Source organism: Phaenicophaeus curvirostris, chromosome 1 (assembly GCF_032191515.1).
Source record: "Phaenicophaeus curvirostris isolate KB17595 chromosome 1, BPBGC_Pcur_1.0, whole genome shotgun sequence".
NCBI classification, from domain to species: domain Eukaryota; kingdom Metazoa; phylum Chordata; class Aves; order Cuculiformes; family Cuculidae; genus Phaenicophaeus; species Phaenicophaeus curvirostris.
Window position 1 is genome coordinate 10,655,849 of NC_091392.1, and position 25,270 is coordinate 10,681,118.

General features: G+C 36.9%; 1 protein-coding gene across 10 annotated transcripts in view; it reads left to right on the forward strand.

Annotated features, from left to right (window-relative positions):
* The window catches only part of CACNA2D1 (calcium voltage-gated channel auxiliary subunit alpha2delta 1), a 390,104-nt gene that overhangs the window by 290,825 nt on the left and 74,009 nt on the right, over positions 1-25,270 (forward strand). For all 10 annotated transcript variants that reach the window (XM_069875667.1, XM_069875759.1, XM_069876321.1 and 7 more), the window contains exons 11-12: positions 17,934-18,092; positions 23,304-23,408. In XM_069875667.1, the coding sequence (XP_069731768.1) occupies positions 17,934-18,092; positions 23,304-23,408 (264 nt within the window). The remainder of the gene's footprint in view (positions 1-17,933; positions 18,093-23,303; positions 23,409-25,270) is intronic.

The window sequence follows — 25,270 nt, forward strand, 5'->3', positions numbered from 1 at the left end:
TAGGTAGGAAACAAATGGCTGTACTACTACAGGTTCTTCAACTGAGAGAAGTGAACACTTTAGTCTTTTTTTTAGGATTTTCCCCTTTTTTTAATTTGTTCAGGTTTTCCATACTGCAATCAAAGCCTCAAACCGAATTAAGCACAAGGTGTGACATTGCTTAAGAAGGTGATATTTTAGCACACTCGATGTTTTTTGTTCTTAAGATTATTCACAAAATCATATATATGGACCTAACTTTTATAAAGCATACACCCCCTGCGGAGTTGGTGGTAGTTGCTCAGCTGTCTTCCTGTATGCTGATTTATTTTTATGTTTTATTAAAATATCATGACACTTGAAGTGAAATAGTGCATTGGAACACTCATTATTCTGATCAATCAGATCATTGAGAATCACATATGATTTTTATTTAAGAGGATTTCTTAGAGGGTCTAAGACCTCATCTTTAAACAAATATCAAATTCTTCACTCTACTGCTTGTTTTTTTTCCCACTTACTCTTCCTTGCGTGCCTGTGGTGAAGAGCCCAATCCTGATGATTTGTTAGGTTTTTGTACTATGTTAAAAGGCAAATGGTTCATAAAACTGTGTCTAATTCTAAAGTAATCTTTTTTTTTTTTTTTTCATGTTCTTTTAAATGATCTGAGGATCATATAGAGATCTTTGTATGGAGGCTGAGGGAGGTGATTCTCCCCCTCTACTCCACCCTGATGAGACCCCACCTGGATTACTGCATCCTTCTCTGGAGTCCGCAGCACAGGAAAGACATGCACCTGTTGGAGCAGGTCCAGAGGAGGATCACAAAAATGGTCAGAGGAATGGAACACCTCTTCTATGAGGAAAGGCTGAGTTCGTCCTGGAGAAGATAAGGCTGGGAGGAGACATTATTGTGGCCTTTCAATGCTTAGAGGAGGTTTATAAGAAAGATGGGGACAAACATGATAGCAGGGCCTGTTGTGATAGGACAAGGAGTGATGGTTTTAAATGAAAAGAGGGTAGATCCAGACTGGACATAAGGAAGACATTTTTATAATGAGAGTGGTGAAAGTCTGGAACAGGTTGCCAAGAGAGGTGGTAGACGGTCCATCCCTAGAAACATTCAAGGCCAGGTTGGACGCTGCTCTGAGCAACCTGATCTAGTTGAAGATGTTCCTTCTCATTGCAGGGGGTTGGACTAGATGGTCAACCCAAACTGTTCCATAGTTCTGTGGTTCTGTGGCAAAAAAGAACATCCCTCTTGTTCACAGAGTGCCCACAAGTAAGGCATCTAACTCAAGTTCATTTTTCATAAATCCAAACTCCAAAATACCAACTTAAACATTTTTTTTCTAGGTGAAAGAAATGTAGATTTATTCAATTTGTTTCATATTATTGCTGGACAATTTTTCTTGGAGCATCACGGTATTAGACATCATTGGCTCATTAAAAAGTCCAAAAAGTGAGGTGATAATTTTCAGTTAATGCAATATTAGTGGGTGGATATATGAACACTAGCAATAACTGGAAGTTATCTACAATATTTCTTTCCCTGTTGGATTTTTTGGCCAAGAAAGCAATGGTTGTTTTATGGCTTGTTAACTTCATTAACCGTAGAATGTTTAGTAATGAGGTTTTGAGTTAACTAGAGAGCTGTTTTACACCTAACCTATGCCAAGATGTTGTCCCACAAACCCATATGTATGATGATTCATGCCCACAACTGAGAGACGCGGATTTAAGCTCATGCCAATCACTTCCAGAAAGTGACAGGATGATTTAATCAGCCATGCCTGGTGTATGGAGACATCCTGGGGAACAAAAAGCTTTAAACTAGATATGTTAAAATACATTAGTTCTACTGATGTAATATAGTTCTTGCATTTGTTTCCAGCAAAAATGTTAAATGAACTACTAAGTCATGTAAAGATTGCCAGGGGTTAATATGTCATGATTTCCTCTGGGATTTGTATTTTTCTTATCTGAAGTGCTGTTCTTTGTTGCAGAAAGAAAACCTGCTGTTTGAAAGAGCTTAAATATATGAGTAATACAGCTGTTTTCCCACTAATCCAGTTATATGCTTTGATAGCAGTAAGTGGTAGATGATAGGGGCAGCAATTCCATCCCAGCACGCTATGATTTAGTGACTTGGTTTCAAATGTTGACACAGAGAATGTAATTTGTTTATCATTGTGGGTAGGCTGCAGTTTGCGGGAGAAATATATTTCAACATCAAATCTGTAGAGCGGGGAAAACCACACAAAGGAAAATCCTACCTTATTGCAGCAGCTGTGTTAAAGGTCAGGAGCTATAGGACTGTTTAAAATGACTTAGTCTTTGTACAAACCCAAACTAGTATTTAATGTTTAGGAACTGCAAATTAAAAGTTATGAGCATACGAGGGATACCAGAATCATGCTCTGGGAAAATTTAAATCTCATCTCCTGCTCTTGTGCAGTTCTGTACATCAGCTAAAATCAGAGTGAAAGAGATTTCTAGATGAATTGATTTCAAAGTAAAAACTACTCACCCAACCTATGAAATTATTGTTGGAGATAAAAGCAGTCTGTGGAAGATATAGCCCTTTACCCACTGATTTTTATAATAGCAGTTTATCATGTAATTCCCACAGCTCAATGGTTGCAAACCTGTTTATGTTGCCCTCCCCCCCATGTTGATACAATATTTATGCCTTTCTAACTAAAATATTTAGGCATGATACTATGATATAAAATGATATTATCATGTAAATATGATAAATATGATGATACAGGAAAAAAAGATTTTGTAAATAGATTCTCAGTTTATCAAAGGGCTCCTTGCTCTTCCTGCATTCTGTACCTCAGCCTGCAACTCTTTTCTCTTAGATATTGGGAAACACTCCTTCCTTCAGGGAAATACTTTATTAAGCTTGTTTAAAACCTTAAAAAACATGCCATGGGTGGAGCCTTAGCTTAAGTCCTATTGAAGGGAGGAGGATGCTAGATTTTGTAACTAGGTAACCTGTGGTGCTTATGTTTTCTTAGCTAGACATTTTAGATGGGTGTCACTGTACTTCTGTTCAGTTGGCAAAAATATCCAGCGCTTTCTTTAAAAATAACTTTAATCTAATTTCCTTTCTTATTTCCATTTGAAGTATTTTTAGTGAACCTTAAATTAAATTACATAGTCAAATAATCTAAGACTTATTTTCTTCCTGTGTTTTTGAATTTTGATCCAGAAGAATCCACTTCTGGTTAGCTTTTCTAGACAGCATCACTATTCAAGAAAGAAATAAAACACGGTAACAGTGTGAGACACTGGCACTGAAGGAGTTGTATGGGTGAATCTAGAGGAGGAGATGAAAAGGACCTCTGTATGAAGGGGCTCGCCAGCAGACGTCTTAGTGTACTTCAGTCCTTACTTTTCTGTTCTCCGTAATGGACGATATTAAGGAGAAAATATAAAGATGCCTGCCATCTTTTTTTATTATTTGGAAAACCAAACAAAGACAGAGAATCACATTCCCAGTGTAGGTCTGCATAAGTATAGAATCATAGAATCTCACTTACTGATTTAATCCTGTTAAGTATACAGTCTCCTCTGCCTTATAATTGTATGAGGCAGTAAAGAAATACATATTATTCCTTTTTCTTTCTTTTTCTTTCTCTTTTTCTTTTTCTTTTTCTTTCTCTTTTTCTTTTTCTTTCTCTTTTTCTTTTTCTTTTTCTTTTTCTTTTTCTTTTTCTTTTTCTTTTTCTTTTTCTTTTTCTTTTTCTTTTTCTTTTTCTTTTTCTTTTTCTTTTTCTTTTTCTTTTTCTTTTTCTTTTTCTTTTTCTTTCTCTTTCTCTTTGTCAATTCCGAGCAATATAAAGGCGGGTTTAGAGCTGAGTGTTGAGCATTATGATTCTCTTAACCACAATCCATCTAATTGTATCATGCCCTTCCTAAATTGAGTGGCTCATTTTCAAGACAAGGGGGAACAATGATAGCTGCAGGGAAAAACATCTTTATAGGAGTGTTCCTTAATGGAAAATCATTAATATTCCTTAATGGAAGGCCATTATCTTGCATCTTCCCTATTTAGGGACCAAGTGAATTGTTGTATGTGTTTTCATACAGAACTGTTTGCTTAGCACTCTAGGTGATGTGGTGAAACAAAGCTTGAACAAGTTAAAATATAGTACTCAAATTCTGCACTGCTAATAATTACAGGTAGTCCTAGGCTATATATCCACAGAAATAAATCTGTGGAAATATATCTATGGGAAGTACGTTTGGAGGACCAGTTTAGTAAACGTAAGGAAAACCACATCATCCTAACTATTTTGAAGACAAATTACAGCAAGGAGGTTCTTGTGTCCAGTGGCAGCAGGGAGAGGCTGTCCCACTGTCGTGGCCTGGACTCCCAATTAAGCGTTCACTGAAATGAGATTAACTCAATTATATTATAATATCTTTACTCAGATGAGAATGGAAAAGGGAGTCAGTGGGAGTAAAAACGACAAGCACTTCTGGGTTTTTTACACTTTTTCTTCTTGTGTGTGACTGCTTTAACGTATCCGCTAGTTTTTGCTGTTGTGTTATTAACTAACTTTAGAACTGGAAGGACAAAGTTCAAAAGGTATGTAAGAAAGAAAAAAGAAACTGAAAGAGTTAGAAAAGGGTTAGGGCAAATCTTAAGACAAGATCTGTTTCATTTTATATATGAACACAAAATGTTTATCCTAGGGAATAGAGAAGTTGAGTGAATGAAGCGCCAAAGGGAATGGAAATTAGAAGCTGAAATTCTACATTAGAATGTCAGGAGCAGGGGTGTTGCTGGAAACTGTACATTTATTACTGTACAGTATGGCTGACAATTCCAGATGACTAGAAGAGTCACCTCCATTCCCATTTTGAGTGATTGCTTTGGGCATCAACACAGATTTTTATTGTCTCTGCTTGTAGTTGTCAAACGTCAGGAAGTCAGACTTCTAACAGCACATGGCACGGGCTTCCATGATTTCCAGAATAAATCCTAGCTCTCTTATATATTAGTAGCATTTTAAATGAGTAGTTTAGCAGTATATAAAATGAGGGGTTAAGTCCACCTCATGGTTCCACTGGTTTATAAATCTGTTAGTGCTTTCCAGTTTCTTTCTTTTTAATAAAGCACAAGTCTTAATAAGGAGAGCCTTGCTATATGTCAGAAGTATCATCAGTTCTGTGAGTTTTTATGATACTGGACAAAAGTGCACTTCTGAGTCAGCTTTCCAGCCAGGAGGTAATTATTAGAGGGAGTCGTGATAGTATAATTAAAAATGTGCAGTGAGTGAACAGTCTCTCAAACAATGAATTAATTCCTTACCTGTTCTGAAGAGGCTGGGCTGGGTTGCCTTTGATAATTCTGGTGGGGAAGGGGGACTTACCATGTTAATGAAAAAAAGAAAATGTCCGGGCTGTCGTTCAAGTTTGGGATAGGCTGGCATATATTTGTCATATGATCCCTCTTTTTTAATATATTTTCTATGAAAGTCATCTATTCGTTAGGTGAAAATTTTAAGACCTATGGCAAGATGTTAGTTTGGTGTGAATCTAAAGAAACTACTATCTTAGGCAAAGCATGAATGAAACACTCATAGACTTCTAAAGTCACCTGCTTTTAAAGACACACTATTCCCTTCTGTCTCAGGCTTTCCTGCCTTAGTGGCAGCATCTCACACATCAGCATTGTCTTCTGTGGCCTTTTTACTGTTCATGAAACCCAGGCAACATGCGTAACCAGGCACATTACTCTGACCTGCGTGAAACACATAGATTTAAGTCAAGCCCTGGGAATATGGAGGTGACATTATTGCCTTCTCCCCCCACCCCCACCTCCCCCCCGAGTTATGTAGCCTGGCTCTGAAGTTTAATGTCTATCTCTGACTTAACATTCATCTTGCTTTTGATGTGCTGATTAGCAGCCTCACATATCCATTGAATTAATAGTTAGTGATTTAATACTTAAGCCTTTATCTCTGGTGACCAGTGATGGAACACAAGGAAATGGAATGAAGCTGCTTCAGGGGAAGTTCAGGAAACAAACATCAGGAAAAGGTTCTTCACTGATGCGGTGGTCAATCTCTGGAACAGGCTCCCCAGGGAAGTGGTCAAAGCACCAAGTCTGTCAGAGTTCATCTGGATGATGCTTTTTGACATGTAGTTTAGTTTTAGGTAGCTCTGCAAGGAGTTGGAGTTTATGAGTCCCTTCGAATTGGAGATATTCTATGATTCACCTTTTTGGCCAAGAGTGTTTCGTGTTCTGAACAACTTGAATTTGGCTGAATGAAAGTTTCCCTGGTCAAGTGATTAAAAAAAAAAAATTCTAGAAAATAATTTTCTAGAAAGGCTCTTCTTGTTCCAGCACTGTACTAGAGTGTATTTGGGTAGCAGTGCCATGCAGAGCAGGCTACAGGACTTCAGCACTACAGTAGTGTAGTAGTTGCCATCAGCAGGCTTTCTCTGGGAGATGCTGAACTTCACAGTACTGAAATTTTCAGTAGAAGTCAGAAACGTGATTTTAAGTAAATAATGCATGCTAAGATCTCCATAGCATCATGAAATGAGCATAAATGAGTTCATCTCATTGAGCTAATTCATCTTTCAGGTTATGCTGACGTTCCCTGTTGTAACTCTGAGATTGGAAGTGCAGCATCGTACTTAATGGTCCGAGCATCAGTTCTTGTGTACTCGGGAGCTTTGCATTGATTTAGGTGCAGATAATTATATTGGTTAGAAAAGTTAACAAAGCTAACTGAGAGCAGATTTTGACCCAATGTTTGGTCTTTTCCAAACATTTAGCTGATATTATGCTAACAATATATTTTTTTTAGCAGAAATTTTGGGATCAAACAGTTTTGGGTTTTTTTTTTGAATGCTGGTACCTCATATATACATATCACAATGAAAAGAAATGTGATATATTTTAAATTTCAGGAAATGACAGTAGTGTAAATTGACATATAATAATTATTTTAATTCATCCTATACTTGCCATACAATTTAAGAAACATAGGTGTGCTCCTTCTGAGTACTAGAAGAAGGTTTTTATGTTTTCTCTGTGGTGTATATCTAGGGTTGTATTGTGTGTCTTACGACAATCTATGCAAGTCACAGGATAGGAGAAAACAGCTATTCTATAGCAAGATATAAATGCTGAACTTTAACATAAGGTATTATTTTTTGGCATGTCAAATCACAAACCTTTATTCTTTAAACTGCCTAAAATTTTCTATGTACTGAGGTCTTCATGGGAATAAAACTTTGCGACTTACGTTCTTGCCATTCTTTAAGTGAGTTCTGATAAATATTTATAGTATCTTCTGCTGAAATACGGATTGTAACCAGCCTTATTCAAGATTCAGTTCTTCTTGGGATTAACCCTAAAATCCTATTACCAAGCCTAAAGCAGCAGGAGAAATATAAAAAGGAAAAGAAAACAGCAAAGCTGGATTTAGCAACAGGATGAAAGCCTGATGAAATCAGATCTATTGCACTATTGCTCATTTAATACATATAGATACAACTGGGTCACCAAGCTGATTTAGCCATGAGGTAGAAGTAGCATAGCAACAAACCTCAGCAGATTGAAAATAAGCAGCAGTAGTATCTGGGTAGGTCTTCAGGAAGATTACTGTATTTTTCTCAATTTTCAGTATTTCTAGAATCACATTTCTGATTTATTCAGCTGTCGTGATCTCGGTATTTTAAATATACAAGTTTTGTCCCTGTAGGCTGATTAGTATAGAAATTACTGCTTTATTCAAGTTTATAAGATTTTCTATAAGAGGTAAATATTTTTTGGATGTCTAACAGTACACAATTTACATAAAGTTCTAGGCAGGTCTCATTTAATGTGAGGAGTTTTGGAAGGATTTTTTTAGGGTTTTTTTGTTTGTTTGTTTTTTGTCTTAGAAGTGTAATTTCAAGAGATACTGTTTAAACATTCTATGTTGAATGATTTGATGTTAGTAAATTAACTGGGGTGAGTGAGAATAGGGAGGCAGCAGGTAAGGATGGCTGGAAAAATCTGAATTTTTGCATGGATTTGCTATTATATTCAATTAGGGTATTATCACTTCTACAGATTTCAGAGATTCAGAAAGACATTTAGATAGCACGTTGGTTTACAGCATTGCCATCATGGTTACTATAAACATGGCTTGTAATGCTGTTGGAAACTGAGGTACTTATTTTGGTAAATGGAATCTTAGTATGGAATTTTTTTTTTATTTTTTTTTAAATTTTTTTTTTATTCTCCTGGAGCTGCAAACTGTTATGGTCAACATGTGGAAATTTTTCTTAAAGGAGGAAGCCTGGATTTTATTATTCCTCTTTCTTCACTCATTTGCCACAGAAATATTTTATTGCTTTAGTTGAAATGACAAATTTATGCCAGGCACAGAAAGTGCTAACAGCCTCCCCCAGAACTGGTAAATTTCCTATTTCAAGATAAAATGTGTAAGACCAGCTCAACTTCTTTTGTTTTAGTGCCACCTAGTGACTAAATCTAGAAAGTTTTTAAAAGTTTTGATTTGTTTATGTTGTTGCATTTTCCAGTGATGAGATGATTTACAAAAGATTTGTTTCTCAAATTGAATCGCAGAGCTAGCACTACTTTCCTCAATTTCTTTTCCTGAGGATTTATATAAATTAATGCTACCTTTTTTGAGAATTCTGGCTTTTATTAGTGGATTAATGCTTCACATCTAATCACATCTAACAAATGTTAACTGAAGCTTGCTTTTTTAATCATAAAAAAACCTATTAAAACAATTAAGCATCCACTTATGCATAAACTTATTTTTGTAAATATATACACTTGTATATATGAAGACATCAGTTACAGCAGAAAAAATGTTGTTGCCAGAAATAGTAATAAGCACTCTCTGATCAAGATAAATTAATATCTCAAGATTTTGCTTATTAATTGTTTGTAACATTTCTTCTGTTGTTTTCAATGCCTGCTTGTTTTGGTAGCATTGCACATAATGTGAATTCTAAGACGGTGCAATGGAGGAGATGTTTTAGGTATTCTTTCATAAAAGAACCAGAATCAATTGAAATGTTTTATTTGTATTTAAATAACCTCCTACATTTGCTGAAAGATAGGTTGGCATTGTATTTCGGATTTATATCTCCTATACATCTCAGGAGATGGAGATATGTTTAGCTATATAGAGAAGGATAGACAGATATACAGAAGAGAATTTGAAACATTCAATAATTGATACATCGCTGGTGAAATCAGAGATTTTTCTCTTTCAGTGATGTATTCTTCAAAATGAAGTGCATCATCTGTGTGTATTTTGAAGAAGCTTAAGATGTTTGTAAGAATTCATGCTTTAAGAATTCGTGCCCTATTTGACTTTGTGGTTTAAATGGCATATAGCAAAATAACTAATATCAAGTGAAAAGGCAAACTTGAGGACTTGGTGTTGGTTGCACAAAGGAGAAGGAAAAAGCATATTCCGTGTTCTGGTGCTCTAGTAGTGGGGAACTGACATTAAAGTTTCTGGTCATGTCTTTCCCTTGAATTTACTTTTCTTCCCTGTTGCTTCTCTTTTCTCACCAATAAAATGAGAATATTTCTGAGCTATTTCACAAAGACTCTGAGACACTCAGTAATGTTTGAAAATGTGTGTGAAGCTAACGTGTGGATGTCCCTGGGAGTTATATGCTATGTGTTACTTGCTAAAGCTTGTCAACCGGGGAGAGGTCGGTTGGTATCTGCAAAAGGCAGATATATGAAAAAATTTCCCAATAGACAAGCCAGTTTGTTCAGCAGGTAATATATTGAACCAAATGCTGTTTTTTTACAAAATAATATATATACATACATGTTTTCCTGATGTTTTCCAGACATCTGTTTTGTTTGCTGTTTTTTTTCCCCAGACTACTTGATAACTTTAGTCTTTCTGCTTAAATGTCTCAAATATTTTTCGCTCCCTGTATACCTTGAATATGAATACTGATCCCTTCTTTCTTCATTTTGCATCCTTTTCCCATAAGGATTCTTCCCCCACCTCTTCTTTTTTCTTATACTGTCCTTGTAAGGAAAATATCTGTCTGTAGGGTTTCTTATTGATTTTTTTGGTCTGCCATCATACCCAGAGAGTGCTCAGAGTGGGAACAGACACAGGAGATAAATCATCATCTCTGTTTCACTTCCCTTGCATCCTCTAGTATTGTGATGTTAGGGTAGGAGTTTTAATAGCTTTAAAAAAGGAATTCCAGGTTGAGACTCTGGAAAAGAGAAGACTTTTAGCAGTGTGGAAGCAACTATTCTGGAATCTTAAGAGGGTTTCAGCTGACAGGCTCTTCTCTTGTCCATCAGATTAAGCATTATGGAGGTCTATTTGGTTTCTTAATATGTGAAAAATTATAACGCCAACATTGCTATTATATTTCAAATTAGTGTAACTGAAAGCTAGCTCAGTTTGCTAATTTGGTTACTTCACTATTTTACTGGAGTTCAAGTGAATTAAATGTAGCCTTGAATTTTATTCCTCCCCTTTGCACATTTTTGTCAGTCAGTTTCAACCTTCAGACTTGCTTTCACCTCCAAGCAATCAGGTAAATGTTCATTTTAGAGGATTGTTGTTCTGTTTACTGATTCCTTTATCTAATCAAATACTCTTCTCATCAGTTTTGTTAACTGATGTTAACATTCACATTGACTGATTCATTTGAAAACAGCTGATTCTTAATTAAATTTCAGCACTTGCAGACTTTGGTTAATATACTTTCCGTTCTACAAATGTTTTATTTCACTCTATTTTAAATCAAATTTGTCAGTCTATAGGTGGAGATGTTTTGACCTTCACCCTTTGTTCAGTTTTTATCATGTGTTAGTATATTACATTCCAGTTTACTTGTTAACTGCTTAAACAGTTTGAGCCAGAATTCCTGACAAATTTTAAAATGTCATTTTTTGTTCCAAAATTACCAATCCGTATGTTATATACCTACCCACAGAAATAATTGCCCTAAACTACTTTTTGCTATAGCCCAAGACAGGGCATACACTGATCATAAGAGCGAACTTGTGTTTACTTTAACATTAGCTTATTAAATAATTTGCATATAATAAAACTGATGAAGCACAGCAGTGTTTTCAGTCTACTTTTTCAGATGGAATTGGCTTTTGTAGAGCAGAGATACCTACCAGATAGTATTTTTCTTCTACTCTCCAAGAACAAGATCTGTACTTTTCATCACATCTCATAATTAGAATTAATTTTCAGACCTTGTCTTTTAAAAATTTATTTACATCAGTAATTTTCCCATTATGCCTACAAAATCAGATCAAAGTAAGCTGAAATAATTCCATAGCACAATCCAGTTTTCACTCTCACATGGTTAATGTACTTAGTAATCATTGGGTGATTTATTTGGTTACTTCAGTGAGAAACTTCTGTAAGAAACACCACAGTGCGTCAATGTTTTGCGTCAAAGTGAATTGATTACAGTTGTGTGACCATATTGGAGTTTTGCTTGCGCAGAAGAACATGTTCCTTAAGTATATCAAATGAATGACCATAATTTGTTTGAGTCTGGGGAAAGATCTTTTATAAAAAAATAATAGCTTTAAAATCACACAATGGAAATTTTAGGCTTCAGTTGGAAGTCTTACATTTTAATCACAGCAGAGGATTCATTGTACCAAAATATTATACACTGGGAAATATGCCTTGTATTAAAGAAATATTCCAGCTGAAATTTTGGTGTTATATATACAATCTATATATAATACTAGTTCATCCTTTCGCATGTTTTCGGAAACAGTTATCCCTGGTGACACGCTGGAAACTGCATATTGATGAAAGGGAGACAGAAAACATTGCATAAAGTCATTTGAGAATAACTTGCTCTTACAGATTTTAATCACTTGGGAAACAGAGCTATAAAATGGAGACATATTAATAACTGTTCTTATTAATTAGAAAGATAAATGAAGATTCTTATATGGGTATTCTCATAGCATATTCTGCCTAGCAAGAATTAATACAATCAATACAATTAATATTGTATAATCCCCTACCCAGGGAGGTGGTTGATTCACCTTCCCTGGAGGTGTTTAAGGCACGGGTGGACGAGGTGCTGAGGGATATGGTTTAGTGTTTGGTAGGAACGGTTGGACTCGGTGATCCGGTGGGTCTCTTCCAACCTGGTTATTCTGTGATTCTGTGATTCTATGAGGGGCTGGAAGAACAATACAGGGAACTACAGGCCTTTCAGCCTGACCTCAGTGCCCCAGAAAGATGCAGAGCACGTCATCTTAAATGCCATCACACAGCACGTGCAGGGCACATGCAGGATATCCAGGTGATAAAGTCCTGTCAGCATGGCTGGAAGAAGGGCAGATCCTGCTTAACTAACTTGATCTTATTCTATGACAAGGTGACCCTCTTAGTAGATGAGCGAAAGTCTATAGGTGTTGTCTACCTAGACTTTAGTAAGCTTTTGGCACCATTTCCCACAACATTCTCTTGGAAAAAAAACTGTCTGCTTATGGCTTGGGCAGGTCTACTCCTCACCGAGTGAAAAAAAAAGGTTGGATAGCCAAGCCCAGAGAGTAGTGGTGAATGGAGTTAAATCCAACTGGCAGTTGGTTGCAAGTATTTTTCACCAGGGCTCAATGCTGGGGCTGATTCTGTTTAATACCTTTATCAATGATCTGGACAAAGGGATAGAGTGCACCTTCAATTAGTTTGCAGATGACAGCAAGTTGTGTGGGAGCATTGATCTGGTTTGAGAGAAGGAAGAATGTACAGAGGGATCTGGACAGGCTAGATCAGTGGGCTGAGGCCAACTTTATGGGGTTCAACAAAGCTAAGCATTAGGTCCTGCACTTGGGTGACAACAACCCCATGCAGTTTTGAGCCACTCACTACAAGAAAGACATTGAGGTGCTGAAGCATGTCCAGAGAAGAGCAACAAAGCTGATGCAGGGTCTAAGAACACATGTTATGAGAAACAGGTGATGGAACAGGGATTGTTGAGGCTGAGGGGGGATCTTATTGCTCATTTCAACTACCTGAAAGGAAGTTTTGAAGAGGTAGAGTGTTGATCTCTTCTCCCAAGTAACCAGTGATAGGACAATAGGAAAAAAGTTGTGCCCGAAGAGGTTTAAACTAGATCTTAGGAAATATTACTTCACTGAAAGGGTTGTCAAGTGCTAGAACAGGCTGCCTAGGGGCGGTGGTTGAGTCACTGTCCCTGGAGGTTTTTAAAAGATGAGTAGATGTGGACATGGTTTAGTGGTGGACTTGGCAGTGTTAGGCTTATGGTTTGACTTGATGATCATAAAGGTCTTTTCTAACCTAAATGATTCTGTGATTCTGTAATTCTCTAACTGATACAGTCCTCAGGAAAACAGCAACCATAAAAATATCAGTAACTCACCAATAGACAACATTAACTCATGAGGAATGAGCAAAAATAAGATCCCTAGAAAAATAAATACAATATGAAGATGACAAGGTATTAGATTAGTTGTGAACTACTTAATGCTCAAAATCACAATAGTGGGGTTTCTTGTTTAGGTTCTACTTATATGCTGTAGTGGCTTGTGATACAATAATGATTATTAGAAGATAAGGCAGAAAAATACTCACTTTATAGGCTTTAGTTCATGAGGCACTTTGACACATCCTTTTCACAGGAATAAGAAATTGCACATGGAATCATGAGAATTCAGCATAGCAAATGCTCTCATAATAATGCCTGGATTTGCTCACTTACAGCCCAAAACATCACAGTTGCAGCTCTGTAGCTATTTTCAAGAAGGATCTGGAATGAATTAGGCTAAGCCTTGTGATGGGGATGATGTCAGTAATCTCTGCCATAAGCTGTATTGTATTTGCTGTTATACATGTGCTCCTACTAATTCAATAGAAGCATCATTGACTAAAGTGCATGTTTGAAAAAAAATTACTGTTCAGATCTTGGTTGGTCGTAGGAACAAGGAGCATGCATCTGTGCACATCTGATTCCAGAACATAAAAAAGTCAGCATACCTCCTAAACATCCACTTAACTTGAACTGAATTATTACGCTTTATTCAAAGTGGTCTGATATTATCATTCCCTTCATCCTTTCAAGTTCTGTTCATTCTAAGTGTCCTACAATTACAGTGTAATAGCAGTTCTCTCTCAGTCCTTTGTGCTTGGTACTTAGTGTTTTATTTTAGACATATAAGTAGTCTGAGTGCTTATTGAAATCTGTGACCTTATTTACCTTCTAAACAGCAGTTCTTCTGTGTAGTACTATTAAACTAATTTGTAGTATTGAGACAACCCTACAAGGCCTGATTTTTAAGTTATTTTAAGGCTTTGCCCCAGGTTGACAGCATAAAATTTCATTTATATTTAATTTCACTGATGACCCTTAATCAGGAAGAAGCATAATAATCTGTTTTCAGATGAGATGTAAATTAGGAGGTCTGGATTTTAATGCCTTTACTGTGATGGAGTTTTGCAGAGTTTTTTAGACATGTTATTTGCCAGTGAAAAAAAGAGCTCACACATGAAAGCTGGATAGATAAAACAGTTTAAAAATTGGCCAAGACAAGAGTTTTAGTAATACTAGTCAAGCGTGTCTTCAATAAAAATCATGGTGTTTTAGTTAAAAGGAGATTTTCCTTCAAATAGAGTTAAACACAGATTATGTGCAGTAGTGTGCACTTTCATTCAAGGCTGCATTTAGAATCGTACATGCTGTGGTATTTTTTAAAGGAATTTTCATCTTCACTTTAGAAAGATACAGAGGTAGCTAAAAATCAAGACCACATCCCTCTCTCTGTACTGGGATAAATATATTTGTACTTAGGTATGTGTGTATTTTTATACAGAGACAAATCATAAAGAGATCATAAATTGATCTCTAGTTGTGCAGACATTTTGCACACAGAAGATTTTCTATGTGTGCTTTTAAATAATATCAGAATATAATAGAAATTATTTTTTCAGATATAAATCTTTATGGGTATGTGGGTAAGACAGCACAAATATGTGTGTTGTCAATAAACAAATTTCATAGAATCATAGAATCATAGAATAACCAGGTTGGAAGAGACCCACCGGATCATCGAGTCCAACCATTCCTATCAAATACTAAACCATGCCCCTTAGCACCTCATCCACCCGTGCCTTAAACACCTCCAGGGAAGGTGAATCAACCACCTCCCTGGGCAGCCTGTTACAGTGCCCAATGACCCTTTCTGTGAAGAATTTTTTCCTAATGTCCAGCCTAAACCTCCCCTGGCAGAGCTTGAGGCCATTCCCTCTTGTCCTGTCCCCTGTCACTTGGGAGAAGAGGCCAGCACCCTCCTCTCTACAACCTCCTTTCAGGTAGTTATAGAGAGCAATGTCGTCACCCCTCAGCCTCCTGTTCTCCAGGCTAAACAACCCCAGCTCTCTCAGCCGTTCCTCATAAGGCCTGTTCTCCAGCCCCCTCACCAGCTTTGTTGCTCTTCTCTGGACTCGTTCCAGAGCCTCAACATCCTTCTTGTGGTGAGGGGCCCAGAAATGAACACAGTATTCAAGGAGTGGACTCACCAGTGCCGAGTACAGAGGGAGAATAACCGCCCTGGACCTGCTGGTCACACCGTTTCTGATACAAGCCAAGATGCCATTGGCCTTCTTGGCCACCTGGGCACACTGCTGGCTCATGTTCAGTCGGCTGTCAACCAACACCCCCAGGTCCCTCTCCTCCAGGCAGCTTTCTAGACAGACTTCTCCTAGTCTGTAGCACTGCACAGGGTTGTTGTGCCCCAAGTGCAGGACTTGGCATTTGGCCTTGTTAAACCTCATGCCATTTGACTCAGCCCAGCGGTCCAGCCTGTTCAGATCCCTTTGCAGAGCCTCCCTACCCTCCAGCAGATCGACACTTCCACCCAGCTTAGTGTCGTCCGCAAACTTGCTAAGGGTGCACTCGATGCCTTCATCCAGGTCATTGATAAAGACATTGAACAGGGCTGGACCCAGCACTGAGCCCTGGGGAACCCCACTTGTCACTGGCCTCCAGCTGGATTTCACACCATTTCCCACCACTCTCTGAGCCCAGCCAGCCAACCAGTTTTCCACCCAGGAGAGTGTGCGCCTGTCCAGGCCAGAGGCTGACAGTTTCCGAAGCAGAATGCTGTGAGAAACTGTGTCAAAGGCTTTACTGAAGTCCAGGAAGATACATCCACAGCCTTTCCCTCATCCAGCAGCCGAGTCACTTTGTCATAGAAGGCGATCAGGTTAGTTTGGCAAGACCTGCCTTTTGTGAACCCGTGTTGACTGGGCCTGATCACCCGGTTCTCTTGCACGTGCTTTGTGATAGCACTCAAGATCACCTGCTCCATGACTTTCCCTGGCACTGAGGTCAGACTGACAGGCCCGTAGTTTCCTGGATCCTCCCTGCGAACCTTCTTGTAGATGGGCACAACATCAGCCTCCAGTCCAGTGGAACTTCCCCAGTCTTCCAGGACTGTTGGAAGATGATGGAAAGGGGTTTGGCCAGCAGATCTGCCAGCTCCTTCAATACCCTTGGATGAATCCCATCCGGCCCCATAGATTTGTGGGTGTCTAGTGGGGCTAGCAAGGCTCTGACCACCTCCTCTTGCATCATGGTAGCCTCATTTTGCTCCTCTAGCTCCTCGGTTTGTACACAGACGGAACAACTTTCTTTACAATTAAAGACTGAGGCAAAGAAGGCATTAAGTACCTCAGCCTTTTCCTCATCGCCTGTCACTGTTGTTCCTTCTGCGTCCAATAGGGACTGTATGGTCTCCTTAGTCCTCCTTTTATTATTTATCTATTTATAGAAAGATTTTTTGTTATCTTTCACAGACTTTGCCAATCTGATTTCTAGCTGAGCCTTAGCCCTTCTGATTTTTTCTCTACACAATCTCACTTCCCTCCTGTAGTCCTCCCAAGAGGCCTGTCCCCTCTTCCAGAGCCCATAAACGTTTCTCTTCTTCTTGATATCACTCAAGATCTCTCTGTTCAACCAAGCTGGTTTTCTCCATGCCGGCTTTTTTTCCAGAACATGGGGATGGCTTTCTCCTGAGCTGCTAGGATTTCCTTTTTGAAGAGCTCCCAGCCCTCATGGGCTCCCTTGCCCTTGAGTACTGTCTGAAGCGTTCAAAGTCTGCCCTCTGGAAATTTAATGCTACTGTCCTACTAACCACCCTCTTCACTTCACCTAGAACAGAAAACCCTATCATCTCATGATCACTTTGTCCTAGGCGTCCACCTACTGCCACATCCCCCACAAGGCCTTCTCTGTTCACAAACAGCAGGTCCAGGAGGGCACCCTCTGTTGTTGGTTCATTCACCAGCTGTGCAAGGAAGTTGTCTTCCACGCACTCCAGGAACCTCCTAGACTGCTTCCTTTCTGCTCTATTGTACTTCCAGCAGAAGTATTCCAGCATTTGTATTATATGATCAATATTGTCCTATTTATGGCTATATTCTAATGTACTTCCTTTCTCCCAAGACTGTATTTTGTTTTCTCTGAATTATATGTACTAATTGATTATGATCTGCAAGTTTCTCTGCAAAACAGCAGAATAATAAGTGCAATATGGAGGTCACCTGATAATCCAACCAATATTCTTCAGTGTTTAAAAATTAAAATAAACATTAATCCTGCATTTTTCAGTTTTATTTCATTATATGAGCTTGAAAAAAAATTTGTGGAATTTTTTCCACCATAATAGCAGGGTTTTTATTGCAACAGAGTGAAGCACCAAGTACCATTTTTTCTAATATATTTATTTCCCAGTTATGAAATCTCCAGATGGTGCTGGACATTGTCAATACAGTGGAAATAAAAATTCAGGTGTTATATGCTCTATCTCAGGGATCAAGAAAATTTTAGCATTTACTTCTGAGTGGATAGAAAAGAGAATTAACTGAAGAGAATTGACTGTCTTTAATACTATTTCTACTTATTTTACAGTTTAACAATAATGCTCAGAACGTCAGTTGCTTTAATCATCTTGTCCAAGCTAATGTGAGGAACAAGAAGAAGCTGAAAGAAGCTGTATATAAAATATCTGCTAAAGGAATTACAGACTACAAAAAAGGCTTTAGCTATGCTTTTGAACAGCTGCTAAATGTAAGTATGAAAGTCATCTCTCTCTGCTGTACAGTGAAGAAGGAGAACTTGAATGATCAAATGGCCAGTGCGTGCTTCTAAGTGTAATTAAGTGGTAGAAGTGCAAACCTTTATTTGACAAGCAAATTTATCCCAACGATATGGTTTTTATTTTGAAGATCCCCCAGCAAGTTACTCACATTTGGGAATAGATTTGGTTTTCAATGTCCTATACTGTTTTTACTTCATTTACTTCATTCCTTCAGGTCGTTTTTTATTTAATGTGTGATGCTCGGTTAGCACACAGCTATTGTAGTGGTCACTTTGCAGATAATTTTAAAATGGAAGGCTCTATATGATCATGTTATTATTTCAGTTTTACCACAGTGTCTCCAACAATGTTTACTTAACATACAATTTCATACTGATTACAAGTCATAAATAGTTGACCATAATTTGAGCAGAACAGAGGGCAGCAAATGGCTTACATAAACAGGAATATTAGCCATCTAAGAGTATTCTCATTCCTTTCTTTTTCTTATGTTTGAAACAAATAATTTCCTGAAAAATTAAATTAATTGTTTCCATATTTTAATTGCATTATAATTTCTAATTTGCAACCAAGCGCTAGCTGTCTGAGTAATAAAGTTTCCCATTAGCCAATTCCGGGCCCATTGCTTTATATTTTTTTCCAGCTGTATGCTGGACATTTTTAAACTTTTGTAGCTTAGCGATAGAGCTGGCTGAAAATTTCTAACCTTGTTAAATTTTGATGGAAGAAAAGAAAATACAATGTTTTTAACAGTATTTTCTCAGTAGATCACTTAGATTAGCAGAGAGGTTGGTGGGGAAATGATTGACTGCCCTCTGCTGATAGTTATATAAAACTGCAAACAGTATTTTAAAGATTATGGGCCTTTTTTTAACCAGGCTGCAAGGCGTTTCCCCTTTTTCTGCATCTGCTGCCATCTCATCACCAGGAATACACAAGAATTTCTGCCATATATGCTCCTCATAGCATTTAAATTTGATTGACATTATGTAATACACCTTGTGCAGCACCAGGTGTGTACTTTGTGTACAGGCAGTATTAAGAAGACATGAACACAGGATAAATCTCAAAGTGAACTTGTTTATGGGAACTGAAAAAAAACTGTTTAAGCAAACAATTAGAGATAAGCCTCATAGGGGGACCATCTCTCTCATAACTGGAGCCAGAGATGTGATTAGCTTCACATAAACTGTGGAAGCCTACAAATTACGGCTGGACATTGTGGCTGTGTATATCAAGGGAAATTAAGAGATTGCACTAGGTTATAGAAATATAGTAATCATCTCCAGAAATTGGCAAGACCATTTGACAGGAAGAGTAAAGGGCTGCTGACCGAGTTAGTGCTGGACTGGTGACAAGACAATATAACAGGATGATATAATACAGGCTTAAACACATAATAATAAATATTCTTTGGGATAGTTTCCAATTGTATATTTATGGATTCAAGCAATCCAATTTCTTTAAGGTCAATTGAATGGAATATTTTTTAACCGCTCAAAATTTTGTGTGAATTTGGTGGGTGCTGTTTCTGGATGACTATTATTTCAGACAATTTTTCAGAATACCAAAGTAATATCTCACTTGTGCCATGAAAAACTGTCTGTTGTGTTGCTAGGTGGAAGTAGACACTTCAGGTTTTTTTTTAAGATACTAATTGAAGTGATTATCAGTAATCTGGATTCCAATATTTTATACAATACTTTTCAGTTATTTATTGTTATATTTACTTGCTATTTCTTTGAAAGTAATTGTACTTCAGCTTCAGCAATTCAGGAGTTCCTTCCCCCCCCCCAGTAACTACGATTTGCCAAAAAACAAAAAACAAAAACCCAACAAAACAACCTTTAAATCATTGCTTCTCGAGGAACTGATTTTTTGGTTTGGTTGTTTAATTTATCTTCTCCTTCCTTGATGGCATGAAACTCATAATGAAAAATGCATTGCTGAAGTATAAAGTCACAAGATGTAATCCCAACCGGCCATTTAATGAGTCAATTTTAGGGATATGGGACTTGTATAAAGCAAAAGCAATTTTAAGCACAGTATAAAACAGGCCATGTCTTGCTTGCTTGTTTGACTGGAAAAAAAATACGCCTTTATCAAGTGCAAGACAGTAATGAAAGTGAATACGTAGATCCAGTTCCAATTTGTAGTCTTCTGTGGTTTAAGCTAAGAAGTCAGTTTTCATACTGAGGAAGCTGCTGCATAGGCAACACATTTCTCTTCAGCTGTGATGGGAAAGCAGAGCCACCCATTGCCTTGCTAAGACCAACTATTCAGAAAAATGATGAAATTACTGCATCAGCTTTGCAAAATCACTTATATTCACTCCCTGAGTCAGTATCTCTCTATATTTGTGCAAATGGGAGGAAAAAAACATGTACTGTAAAGGCAGTTCTGCCTTCTTCTTATTCCCCTTTGAGAGACTGATTTGTTAAGTTCATTCATCAGAATGCGAAGTTTTTATGGTGGGAAAATATCATATGGTTTGACCTTATTCACGTAGAGATTTCCAATATTGTTTGGAGGCTAAAAACTTGGGACTTCTCTCCATGACTTCACTTCTGTGTCTAAACAGCATAGTGTAAGTCAATGCCCTTCTGCTAGTTTTAGGAGATGAAGAGAAAACATTCTGTTTTTCAGATATTGTATAAGCGTATGCTAAGGAAGCCACTAGAAAAATCCTGATTCAGTCAGTTAAAAAAAAGACTAGCTCAAGTTCACGTTTCTTGTAATAGCGCTAGTTTTAAAATCAATAGGAAAGCTTTATAATATGAGCAGGCTATGGTCCCCTTCCCTGTCATCACTTTGGTTTCCCTCTGATTTATTTTCACCAATATATTAAATCACTGTAAATGTAGGTGAGTTTCTTTATTTATGAAGTATCCAACTCCACTTTTATTACTTTTTTAATATCAAAAAGATTGCAGCCCAAAGCAGTATCTTGTAGCTTATATTTCACAAAAAAAAAAAAAAAAAAATCATAAATAATTGAATTCGAAATGAAACACAGTGAGCTGATCAGATTGGAGGGAATGCATTGATTTCAAGATATTTTATTTGTTGTTACATGTAAAAAAAAAATATTTGGACTTGTTTTTTTTTCAAATTATTAAGTAAGTATTTATTCACTGAATACTGAACTACCAAGACATATATCTCTGAGGAATAATTAATTATTCATCTGTTAATATAGAGATTGCAAATAACGGTTTTATATGTCAGTTTTCTGGAGCACTGTAGAACCATTGTGCTGCAATATTGAGGATTATTGGCTGATGTTTGAGGGCTGGCTTTTGTGTTTTAGTCTCTTTATCATAAAAAAACCAAGAAATCAAATCAGAGTGTAAGTTGAAAAGTAATGAAAGGGAGTGGGGTCATCTCACCTGAGCAGCCAGACGAAAGTGAGTCACTGTGTAGGCAGAAAAGCTAGAGAAAGAAAAATATAGGTAAGGAATTGTAACGATGGCCCTCTTTTTTCTTTTCCTGAGTGTATAGTAAATTCATAAAGCAAAATTCAGGCTTGTGGAAGGGGAAGTTGAATTTATTTCACTGAATTTCTAAGGGTTTTACTTTGTCACACCCAGATACTCAGAAATACCAAGATGTGTCTGACTAGGATCATTTGTATGCAACACAGAGGAGGACCATTGGCTGTAAAATTTATGAACAATTTGCTTAGACGAGATTATTGACTTTTACACAATAAGGAAAGAAGATCATAGAATCATAGAATAACCAGGTTGGAAGAGACCCACCGGGTCATCGAGTCCAACCATTCCTATCAAACACTAAACCATGCCCCTTAGCACCTTGTCTACCCGTGCCTTAAACACCTCCAGGGAAAGTGACTCAACCACCTCCCTGGGCAGCCTGTTCCAGTGCCCAGTGATCCTTTCTGTGAAAATTTTTTCCTCCACCCCTGGTGGAGCTTGAGGCCATTCACTCTTGTCCTGTCCCCTGTCACTTGGGAGAAGAGGCCAGCACCCTCTTCTCTACAACGTCCTTTCAGGTAGTTATAGAGAGCAATGAGGTCTCCCCTCAGCCTCCTCTTCTCCACGCTAAACAACCCCAGCTCTCTCAGCCATTCCTCATAAGGCCTGTAATGAATGCCGAAGGAGGAGGCTGTGGCTCCTTTCATCAGTAGCTAAATTTCATATTCATCTTGCTGTTGTTCTGGCTATGGAACAATATTTTTATTCCTTTGCAAAACACACTGCATTTTTCTCAGTTATTTTGACTGCTGAAATAGGAGTCAGAGGAACTTCTTCTCAGTTCTGTCTCTTACAGGCTTGCTTTCCAGAAATAATGGAATATGCTCAGTTCTTCACCTCTGAGTTGCCATGTAATTAGTAATGTAGAGATATTAACAATCTACTTAATGACGTCATGGCTGCAACATATTATTTAAAAATTATTCTAAAATAGTTTTATAAAGGATAGCTATTCATTTTAGTGTATTAGATAAAAAACAGGGAAGAAGTAATAAAGTGGAAGATGGAGCTTATTTTAAGGAAATGTGACAAAAATAGCAAATGTTTCTACTTTTAAGATGCCTGCATCGTCAGTTTTCGTTCAAGTCATCAGTGATAGTTTCTGTGAGTAGGAGTCCAGCAGGAAAAAAAAAATAATAAAAAGAATATTCAGCAATTCATTAGAGGGTAATTATTCCCAAATTTCTACCAGGACAGTAAGGACAGGAAAAAAATAAGGATGAGAAGGGAGAAGAGTAAAAAATATTTAGAGGCCCTCATTGTATAAGTCTCATGCCAAACATTGGCAGTGGAACCTGTGGGCTTGATGTGGTGGGTATGAGCTAAAGCGCTTTCATCGTGTTGGTGGAGGTAAGAGGAACCACCAGATCACCATTCCTCTGTGTTGAGCCAGGTCTGAAATCACTCATATTTAGCTGTCATGGAACAGAAAAAATATTTTATTTTATTTTATTTTATTTTATTTTATTTTATTTTATTTTATTTTATTTTATTTTATTTTATTTTATTTTATTTTATTTTTAATTCAGAAAGGGATATTGAATAAAATCCTGAAAGACTTTGAAGGTTTTGCCATTATTGTGTTGAAGAAGAAAGCTGTTGATACAAAATCCACCAAATATAACAGTTATTATTCCTTATAGGCTGAAATTTCAAGAAAGCTTCTGTTTGTATCTCCTACAGCACAGTGTCTCTAGAGCTAATTGCAATAAGATTATTATGTTGTTTACGGATGGTGGTGAAGAAAGAGCACAAGAAATTTTCCATAAATATAATGAAGACAAAAAAGTAAGTGATATATTAAAAGATTTACTGTATAAACTAAAACAGCATAAAGAGGAACTTTTAAGTATGTAAGTGAAAGCAGTTTTGGTATGTGTATAAAGTACTTTTTTAGAAACATAGTAGTATTAAAAATTAGGATATTTAAAGTTTTATCAACCTTTAACATTTCTTTTGACCATAAGGTATATTTAATATTTTACACCTTGTGACTCATTGTGTCAGGTGGTACAGAAGTATACCATAAGCCATAAAGAATTAAGCTTTTTATCGATATTTTTCTTTTATTAGCGTAATCCTTGCATTATCAAGCAGAAAGATAGCTAAATGATACAAGAAATATGTATATCTCAAGTTTATATGTACATCTCAAGTTTAGAATCTGAATCTTGGTAGATTTGGAGTGCAACAAACCCACATTTTCCTGAGTGAGACTGATTATATGTTTGAATGTCTCAGCTAGACTTGGGATGGCTTACTGTTGAAGAAATTTGATGCCAGAATTATAGGCTTGGTGTTAGAATCACTGGATGAGCTGTGTTGTTTGAATTAAATTAGATTATTACTTGTGCTGGTTTTGATTTAAATTTTTGAATCTAATCAAATATCTGGTCTGGCTTTTACATACCTATAGATGTAGGAATGCATGAGAATGTGTGTGAGTGTGTGTGATATAAATCAACTTTGTAAATTTTCTCCTACTACATTTCTGTGTAAATGTTTATATTTAGAAGATGAATCATTTTCTCCATAAAAATTAAGTATAAGCTGGATTCACACTACAACTAATAATTTACTTTTTCTGGCTTTTAAAGATGTACCTATATGTGGATTTTGTTTATTGTTTTGTTCTAGTTTTTTCTTTTTAAAATTGGCTATAAGTTAGATCTTACTTCATTAAGCCAGTTTAACAGTTGACGTAGATAGTTATGTATGAAGCAGGGAAGTATTTAATTGGAACTCCTCATATATTTGAATTAACCCCTTCAAAAGGAGAACTAAAAATGCAAGACGCAATGCCCATCTTGATTAGTGATTCATTTAGTAATCTTGAATAATCATTTTATATGCTTTTTAGTAGTGTTTCACATAAAATGTTGTAGCTAATCTTTGTGTCTAATCTGAAAGTACTCTTAAAACTGACAGTTAGAAGGAAGAACTGAAATCATAGCAACTCACTGTGTAGCACACATGGCTGTATTCTGAAAATATATGCAGAGATTCTGTTTTCAATTTGTACTTGGTACCTTTTATTGTGTCACAACAAAAGACAGCAGCTAAAGGAAATATTTGCATAAGGGGTAAACTGTGTGATTCTTTTCTTATTATTTTCCATGTTAGGAGGAAAGTATAATAAAATATTCAGTCCAAAGAACAAAACAAATATGCATTGCTCAGATTTGTGGTCTTACTCATATCATGCCTGACAATCGATTATTCTGTGAACTATAATAATGAAATGTAACATTTACTAATTTAAAATGGCTATTTTAATGCCAAGGACTGGGTTGCTTTCATTTATACTACTATATATATAATACAATATACATACACTTCTCTATAGCAAAACAGGGTTTGGGGTTTTATTATATACAAAAAAGGCATAATACTGGTAATGGCCACTGTATGGATTTCTAATTAATTATATATACTTTCTTATATAATTAAATGCAGTGCAGATGCAATGCAAGGCAAATTTCCTGCACTTGATTAGGTTCTATGTATCTGCAGTAAGCACTTAGATTTTGTTACTTGCCTAATGAAATAGTGGATTGGTTGATGCCATCCCTTACTGGTTTTCTCCAAGGTGGCACTGGAAATAAAAGAAATGCTAGGAATGTTTTTGCAGAAATAAGTTAAGGAACAGT